This window comes from Microcebus murinus, chromosome X, assembly GCF_040939455.1.
Source record: "Microcebus murinus isolate Inina chromosome X, M.murinus_Inina_mat1.0, whole genome shotgun sequence".
Classification (NCBI taxonomy): Eukaryota; Metazoa; Chordata; class Mammalia; order Primates; family Cheirogaleidae; genus Microcebus; species Microcebus murinus.
In genome coordinates, this window is record NC_134136.1 from 32,231,111 (window position 1) to 32,240,505 (window position 9,395).

The 9,395-nt window shown below is 40.7% G+C and overlaps 1 protein-coding gene across 2 annotated transcripts; it reads left to right on the top strand.

The window, feature by feature from the left end:
- The first annotated feature begins 7,131 nt into the window (after positions 1-7,131).
- TCEAL4 (transcription elongation factor A like 4) lies at positions 7,132-9,078 on the top strand. Of its 2 annotated transcripts, XM_012787914.2 has the most exons (3): positions 7,132-7,266; positions 7,841-7,913; positions 8,235-9,078. In XM_012787914.2, the coding sequence occupies exon 3, from the start codon at positions 8,269-8,271 to the stop codon at positions 8,884-8,886; it is 618 nt and encodes a 205-aa protein (XP_012643368.1). In that variant the 5' UTR covers positions 7,132-7,266; positions 7,841-7,913; positions 8,235-8,268; the 3' UTR covers positions 8,887-9,078. The 2 variants fall into 2 exon arrangements, with proteins under 2 accessions (XP_012643368.1, XP_012643366.1); XM_012787912.3 differs by lacking the exon at positions 7,841-7,913 and having other exon boundaries at positions 7,155-7,266.
- The last annotated feature ends 317 nt before the right edge of the window (positions 9,079-9,395 follow it).

Here is a 9,395-nt window from a genome sequence, read left to right on the forward strand (position 1 = left end):
TCAGCTGCTAGGTTCTTATTTGTGGTCTCTCATGATGCTGAGGTCAGATATCAGCTAGTATAGCAGCCGTCTGAAAGCTGAACTGGGATGGAAATCCAAGAGGGCTGACTAACATGGCTAGCAGTTACTGCCGTTTGTTAGATTAGAACTCAGCTGAAGCTGTCAACTAAAGAGCATATATTAATACATGGCCTTTCTAGCATGGTGGTCTCTGGGTAGGCTGAATTGTTACATGGTGGCTGAGTCTCCCAGAGTGAGCATTCCAAAAGTACCAGGCAGATACTTCATGGTGTTTTCTGACATACCCTCAGAAGTCACAGAGTGATTATTTACACTGTATTATATTGATCAAAATCGTCACAGGTGCCCCCAGATTCAAGGAGAGGAGACATGGTTCACATTTGTCAATGGGAAGAGTGGAAAGGTCACATGTGGAATGGGATAAATCATCTTTTGAAATTAATATCTTTCCCAAGTGAAGAAAGAGTGCAATCTGCGTACAGATATACATTGGAGCAATGTTGTTAATAGTAAAAGTATAGAACATTTCCAGTGTTAATCAATGAGGGATTGATTAAATGCATTCTGGTAACTCTAAAAAGTAGAATAGGCCGGGCGCTGTGGCTCACGCCTGTAATCCTAGCTCTTGGGAGGCCGAGGCGGGCGGATTGCTCAAGGTCAGGAGTTCAAAACCAGCCTGAGCAAGAGCGAGACCCCGTCTCTACTATAAATAGAAAGAAATTAATTGGCCAACTGATATATATATAAAAAATTAGCCGGGCATGGTGGTGCATGCCTGTAGTCCCAGCTACTCAGGAGGCTGAGGCAGCAGGATTGCTTGAGCCCAGGAGTTTGAGGTTGCTGTGAGCTAGGCTGACGCCACGGCACTCACTCTAGCCTGGACAACAAAGCGAGACTCTGTCTCAAAAAAAAAAAAATAAAAAAAAAAATAAAAAGTAGAATAATATGCAACCAATAAAATGTATAGACTGGGTGCGGTGGCTCACGCCTGTAATCCTAGCACTCTGAGAGGCTGAGGCGGGTGGATCGTTTGAGCTCAGGAGTTCAAGACCAGCCTGAGCAAGAGCGAGACCCTGTCTCTACTAAAAATAGAAGAAAAAAATTAGCCAGGCATGGTGGCATTTTTTTGAGACTGTCTCAAAAAAAAGAAAGAAAGAAAGAAAGAAAAATGCAAATCAAAACCATGAGATACATTTTATATCCACTATAATGGATATAATAAAAATGAAAGATAATAATGGGTATTGGCAAAAAGGTAGACAAATTGGAGCCATCATATACTGTAGGTGGGAATGTAAAATGGGCACCATTGTGGAAAACCGTTTGGCAGTTCCTCAAAATGTTAAACAGGGAGTTACCATATGACTAAACAATTCCATTCCTAGGTGTATACCCAAGGGAAACGAAACAATATGTACACACACAAACTTAAATGTGTATCTTCCTGGTAGCATTATTCATAATAGTTAGAAAGTGGCAATACCCCAAATGTCCATCACCTGATGAATGGATAAATAAAATATGGTATATCCGTAAAATGGATTATCATTTGGCAATAAAGAAGAAAGTGGGCCGGGCACGGTGGCTAATACCTATAATCCCAGCACTTTGAGAGGCTGAGGCAGGAGAATCACTTGAGACCAGCCTGGGCAACATAGTGAGACCTCTACAAAAAAATAAAAATTAAAAAAAAAAATGGGACAAAGTGCTGATACATGCTAAAACATGGAAAAACCTGGAGAATACTGTGCCAAGTGAAAGAAACTAGTCACTAATGATTACATATTGTATGATTCCATTAATATAAAATGTCTAGAACAGCTATATTCATAGAGACAGAAAGTAGATTAATGGTTGCATAGGGCTGGGCGGGGGTGGGAAATTCAAGGGAAATGGGTAGTGACTGCTAATGAGCATGAGGTTTCTTTTGGGGATGATGAAAATGTTCTAAGACTGATTGTGATGATGGTTGCACAACTCTTGAATATATTATAAAAACCATTGAATTATGTACTTTAAATGGGTGAATTATATGGTACGAGAATTATATTTCAATAAAGCTATAATAAAAATGTCATGATATTGATAATTTCAAAGTAGCCTATTACATAGATTTTCTATACAATAGATTGAATTAAGATCACATAATTTTCTTTCTATTATGGATGTTTTTGTATTTATATCTTAGTGCATTTGATCATTTTCTCAAGATTTATTCTAAGAAATTGAATTAATGGATCAAAAGTTATGACAAAATTAAGATTTCTTGATACATGTAGCTAAATATTTACTATGTTGTTAATTATAAAAACTACAGAAAAACACAAATGTGTATATAATGTAGAGAGTAGAGTTCTATGCTTTATATTATTAAATTTTTCTGTTTATTTCATATACATAATTTATATATTTAATAAAATTATACCATATATACTGTTCTACTATTTGATTCCTCTACTTAATAGTATATCTTCAGCATATTCACATGTCACTATACATAGAACTACTTTATACATTTTTTTTTTTTTTGAGACAGAGTCTCTCACTCTGTTACCCTGGCTAGAGTACCATGGCATCAGCCTAGCTCACAGCCACCTCAAACTCCTGGGCTCAAGCGATCCTTCTGCCTCGGCCTCCCAAGTAGCTGGGACTATAGGCATGCACCACCATGCCCAGCTAATTTTTTTTCTGTATTTTTAGTTGTCCAGCTAATTTCTTTCTATTTTTAGTAGAGACCAGGTCTCACTCTTGCTCGGCTGGTCTCAAACTCGGGAGCTCAAATGATTCACCTGACTTAGCCTCCCAGAGTGCTAGGATTACAGGCATGAGCCACCGCACCCAGCCTCAGTTGCATTTTTCTGATGACTAACAATATTGAGCACCTTTTCATGTGCTTATTGGCCATTTGTATATGTTTTTGGATAAATATTTATTCAGGTCCTTTGCCCATTTTAAAATTGAACCAGCCTGAGCAAGAGTGAGACCCTGCCTCTATTAAAAATAGAAAGAAATTAATTGGCCAACTAAAAATATATAGAACAAAAATTAGCCAGGCATGGTGGCTCAGGCCTGTAGTCCCAGCTACTTGGAAGGCTGAGGCAGAAGGATCGCTTGAGCCCAGGAGTTTGAGGTTGCTGTGAGCTAGGCTGACGCCACGGCACTCTAGCCAGGGTAACAGAGTGAGATTCTGTCTCAAAAATAAATTAATTAATTAATTAAAATAAAATTTAGTTATTTATCTTTTTATTATTTGGTTGTAAGTGTTCTATATATTATAGAGATAAGTCCCTTATCAGATATATTACTTGCAAACATTTTCTCCTGTTGTTTGTCTTTTCACTTTCTTGATGGTGTCCTTTGTATCGCAAAAGTTTGATATTTTAATGAAGTCCCATTCATCTATATTTCTTTTGTTACTTGAGCTTTTGGTGTCATATCTAAGAAACCATTGCCTAATCCAAGGTCATGAAGAATTAGACCTATGATTTCTTCTGAGAATTTAGTAGTTTAAGGTTTTACAATTAGGACTTTAATCTATTTTAAGTTTTCTAGATGGTGTGCGTCAGATATCCAAATTCATTTTTTGCGTGTAGATATCCATTTGTCTCAGCACCATTTGTTGAAAAGACTGCCTTTTCACCACTGAATTGTCTCAGCACCCTGGTTGAAAATCAATTGGCTATAAATGTGAGGATTTATTTCTGTACTCTCAATTATATTCCATTGAGCCATATGTCCTTATGCCAATAACCAACCACACTGTCTTGATTCCTACAGTCTTATAGGAAGTTTTAAAATCTGCAAGTGTGAGGCCTCCAATTTTTTCCTTGTTTTTCAAAATTGTTTGTCTATTCTCGGTTTTCCACATTTCCATATGGATTTTGGGATCAGCTTGTCAATTTCTTCAAAGAACTCAGATAAGTTTTTTTTTTTTTTTTTTTTTTTTTTTGAGACAGAGTCTCGCTTTGTTGTCCAGGCTAGAGTGAGTGCCGTGGCGTCAGCCTAGCTCACAGCAACCTCAAACTCCTGGGCTCCAGTGATCCTTCTGCCTCAGCCTCCCGAGTAGCTGGGACTACAGGCATGCGCCACTATGCCCGGCTAATTTTTTATATATATATCAGTTGGCCAATTAATTTCTTTCTATTTATAGTAGAGACGGGGTCTCGCTCTTGCTCAGGCTGGTTTCGAACTCCTGACCTTGAGCAATCCGCCCGCCTCGGCCTCCCAAGAGCTAGGATTACAGGCGTGAGCCACAGCGCCCGGCCTCAGATAAGTTTTTGATAGAGATTATGTTGAATCTGTAGATCAATTTAGGAAACATTTCCCATCTTAACAATATTGTCTTCCAATCTATGAACATAGGATGACTTTCCATTTAATTAGGTATTCTTCTATTTCCTTCAACAATATTTTATATTAATATTTTTGGTATATAAGTCTTGTACTTTTTATTAAATTTATTTCAAAGTGTTTTATTCATTCTGATGCTATTTTCAGTGGAACTCTTTCTTACTTTCCTCTTTGGATTGTTCATTGCTAGCATATAGAAATAGAATTAATTTTCGCATATCGATCTTATATTCTGCCACATTACTGAATTTATTTATTCGTTTCATAGTTCTTTAGAGGATTCTTTGGGGGTTTCTATATACAAGATCATGTCATCTGCAAATAGAGATAGTTCTTTCCTTTCAATCTGGATGTCTTTTATTTCATTTCTCTTGCCTACTCCAGAAAAATCTGTATGTCAGAAAATAAAGCTCTTCATTTTCCCTCAAATATTTAACTAATTATACACATATAATGTCTGTAATAACCTATTTTTTACTACTGGTCAGGAATATTTCCTTATTACCACTAAAAACTTGTATACTTGGATGTGTAAGTGAGCTCTCTTGTTTTGTTCCTCTTACTATATATATTCCAGTAATAGAGTGGGTTAAGATTATAGCTTTGTGTCATTCTGCTTCTTTGAAATGTGAGCTCCTCCATCAGGGATAAAAGAAATAGCACACCAGATAAGAGAAGGTAGGTAGCACAGTGCCTGCACATAAGTGGCATTCTCTAGAAGGCAATACTACATGTGAATGTCCTTTGTGTCCCACCACACATAGTAGTGTCACCACCCATTGGGATGATGGACAGTTAATAAAGGATTGTTTTTACTGCATTTAAGAGCCCAATATATAAGGATTAATTATTTTTATAAACCAAACACCCACAGATAAGCCGGGTAAACAGATGTACTAAGATTATGTAACTAAATCTGTATTGATGGACATTAGTGATATTCCATTTTTTTTCATTACAAACTAAGTCAAGGGAATTTCTACTGTAGTCCCAGTACCAGCCAAGAGTAAATAGTCAATAAATAATTGCTATGGGAATTTTTAAAACAAAATATTTTAAGCATAAGGTTATATTATAGCACTGCATTAACTATCTCCAAGGGTAAATATTATAAGTGGAATTGCTGAGCCAAAAGATCAAATATTTTTATTTTTAAACAATTTATAAAGTTGACCTTCAGAAAAGTTTTACCAACACATTCAACAAGAGCAGGGGAGAGTGCATGTGTCCCCAGTCCTTCAACAAAATCTGTTGCAAATTTTCATGTAATCCAATCTATGAACATTGTCCTTAATTGTTCTTTATTATATTCATGTCATGCAACACACAACAATGTTTTGGTCAACGATGGACAGCATACAATATGACCACCAGAGCAATAGGCTATCCCATATAGTCTAGGTATGTAGCAGGCTATACCATCTAGATTTGTATAAGTACATGCTATGATTTTCCCCCAACTACAAAATCACCTATAGAGGCATTTCTCAGTATCCTTATCATTTAGTGATGCATGACTGTATTTAAAGGCCTTGCATACCAAAGTTCATGTGGAGATAGACTATCCATGTGAGAACAAACGGAGGCTACTTATTCACATCTTGTTATAACAAGCAAGTCAGCCACCATCATTTGAGTTTGATAGAGTCAAAGGCAGATGGGGAGTTGGAAAGCTTTATAGTGAAAAATCCCAGAAGATTTCAGGTATGCTCTGAATGGAGGTTGGCATGAGGAAACTGGAGGCAGTACTAACAGAAGCAAGGCATCCTATGTAATTGGCTAGGGGTACATACTTGCCTTTTTCTTGTTGGTCTCGGGGCAAAAAATTGGGAAGGCTGATGAGTTGATCAAGTCATGAAGATTTCCGCAGAGGCTGTGGTTGGGCTGCCAGGGCTGCTTGCTGCAAAGGTTGTGGGTCTCAGTTCTATTGTCATACGTGGTCTGGTCACTGTCCCTTGTATATTTAGTTTCTCACTTCAGATAAATTAATTGTGTTTTTATTCTTCTTCAAATATAATTTCATTTTTGTGTTCATTAGAAATTTTGTTTGTAAATGTGAGGAAAAAGGGACAATTTCTTTCTTTCTCTTTTTTTAGAGACATTTTCCTAACTTTTTTCTAAAGAGCAATTTTCTACGCTTCATACAATACTTAAGTTCACATTTATACGATTTTATTGGGTGAGTCTACATTCTTTCAATGGAATTTAAGAGCAACATTATCAAGACTCCTCCCCAGAACGCCCCAAACCATTTTTTAAAAAAAGACTGCGATTTTCATTAAAAATTCTTTCTTAGGCCGGCCAGGTGTCTCACGCCTGTAATCCTAGCTAGCACTCTGGGAGGCAGAGGCGGGTGGATCCATCAAGGTCAGGAGTTCAAAACCAGCTTGAGCAAGAGTGAGACCCGTCTGTACTAAAAATAGAAAGAAATTAATTGACCAACTAAAAATATAGAAAAAATTAGCATGGTGGCACATGCCTGTAGTCCCAGCTACTTGGGAGGCTGAGGCAGGAGGATTGCTTGAGCCCAGGAGTTTGAGGTTGCTGTGAGCTAGGCTGACGCCACCGCCACCGCACTCTAGCCCGGGCAACAGAGTGAGACTCTGTCTCAAAGAAATAAAAATAAATAAATAAATAAATTCTTTCTTTGACCAACTTCTCAACCAGAGGGAAAAGAACAAAAAGGCCAGGGGAGGTGAGGAGATACCTGCTGGGAGAGGCGCCTGGGCGGCAGGCGCGGCTAGTGGGCGGGGCGGGGGACTCCGGGCTGCGCGGTCACGTGACGCGCTGGGCGTGGATGTGGGCATCAGTCCCAGCGCCTGCCCTGTCTCCCCGCGGTCTTGTCCCGTCTGCTCTGTTCTCTGGGCTCCTAATTGTTGCTCCCGCTTCTTTCAGGTTAGTGTGAGGGCCTTCCTTGCGGCCAGCGGAACCCTGGAATGGGGCGGGGGGAGAGGGTGCGGCGGGGGCAAGGCTGAGGGTGGGGTTTGGGTCCAGGGAAGCCGGCCCCAGTGTAGACAGAGATGGCGGTGGCAGAACGGTTTTAGGGTGACTGAGGAGAAGCAAGCAGCCAGTGGACAGAGGGTGGGGAAGGCGGACACTCCAAGTATCTATGTCCGCTGTCTAGGCACCTCCTCTTTTCTACCGTCCGTCCATTTTGGAACCGGAGATGGAGGGCTGAGAAATGCCCCTGCAGTGGAATAAACCCCTCTGCCCTTCCGTGCGTAGAGAAAAATGTTGACCGCGAGGGTGGGAAGGCGAGTTGCCTCTAGGGAAGAAGGACTCAGAGATCCAAAATTAGTTTGGAAAACATCCTGGATTGGTGCTCGAGGCCTGGAAAGAAATGGCGGCTGGGGTGCAGTGGAGGTCGGGGAGGAAAAAAAAACGTTGAGTGAGGAGCGCCTGGATTCAGGAAAGGGACCAGCGTCTCTGTGAGCCCACTGAGCGGCCTGTCCCTGCCCTGTCTCCGTAGGTCTGCGTGTCTGTTGTTCCCAGCTCTCTTCGAGGCCTAAGAAGGAGGACCAACCTGTCCAGCATCCCAGCAGGTCCGTGAAGGAGTGGAAGGCAGAAACGGGGACCCAGAAGGGTTGAGAGTGTGGAGGTCACAGCCTGGGCAGAATTTGGGGCCCCACTGCCCAGGCTGAAGGAGTGTAGAGAAGCTGGCTGGGCTTGACAGGGAATGGTGGGCTCATGTATTTGAGAGGAGCGGTGGAGTAAGGGATGGGCAGAAGGCACACTTGGAAGTCCAGCGGGGATAGGAGAACTCTCACCAGGGTTGAGATGCAAGTACTATCCAGACTTGCATTCCACCCCATGCCCTCAATCTCCCTTGTCTCCTCTTTGTCTCCTCTTCCCTCCACCCCCAGCCCCCAGGACAGGAAAAGGAGGGGAAATCTCAACATGGAAAAACTCTGCAGTGAAAATGAAGGAATGCCTTCCAACCAAGGAAAGATGGAAAATGAAGAAAAACCACAGGATGAGGGAAAGCCAGAAGTAGCCTGTACTCTGGAAGACAGGGAGAAGTTAGAAAACAAGGGGAAGACAGAAGATGAGGAAATGTCAAAGGATAAGGAAAAGCCAGAGAATGAGGGAAAAGCAAAAGAAGGAGGAAAGCCAGAGAGGGAGGGAAAGCCAGGGAGTAAGGGAAAGTCAGAGAGCAAGGAAGAGCCGAAAGAGGAAGAAAAGCCAGAGAGTGAAACAAGGGCTGCAGGAAAGCGCCCAGCTGAGGATGATGTACCCAGGAAAGCCAAAAGAAAAACTGACAAGGGGCTGGCTGAGTACCTCAAGGAGTATAAAGAGGCTGTACATGATATGAATTTCAGCAATGAGGACATGATAAGAGAATTTGACAATATGGCTAAGGTGGAGGATGACAAGAGAAAAAGCAAACAGAAATTGGGGGCATTTTTGTGGATGCAACGAAATTTACAGGACCCCTTCTATCCCAGGGGCCCAAGGGAATTCAGGGGTGGCTGCAGGGCCCCACGAAGGGACATTGAAGACATTCCTTATGTGTAGGGCCCCAGCAGGCATTTACCAGGCCCTGTGCTTTAGCTTATACTAATACTTTACCAGGTATCCTCCTATTAACCGGCAGCCTTTAGACTTAACTGCAGTGCTCTAAGTTTCAGTAGCAGATTTTCATCTGTTGCATGGAAAAGATGTTTATGGTGCATTGTAAAATTAAAAAACACATCTTGCAGAACCAAATATGTGGCATTGGTACATTTTGTAAAACTACAAAGATATCTATCTATATATAGAAAACAACTCTGAAAGCAGTGTCCGCTAAAAGATTAACAGTGGTTATCTGTAGGCAATGTTTTTTACTATTCTTTTTTGTTCACCTATCTATTTTCTCCTGCAAACACAGATTACTTTAGTCATAAAAATAACAAAAGATAAAATTGTGGAAAATTCATAAACACTCAGAACTGTACTATGATCTTACAGTGGTAAAATGATAGGTCAAAATCACATTACCTTTGGGACTTGACGCTGGAGCAGTCAACCAACAGTTACTACAG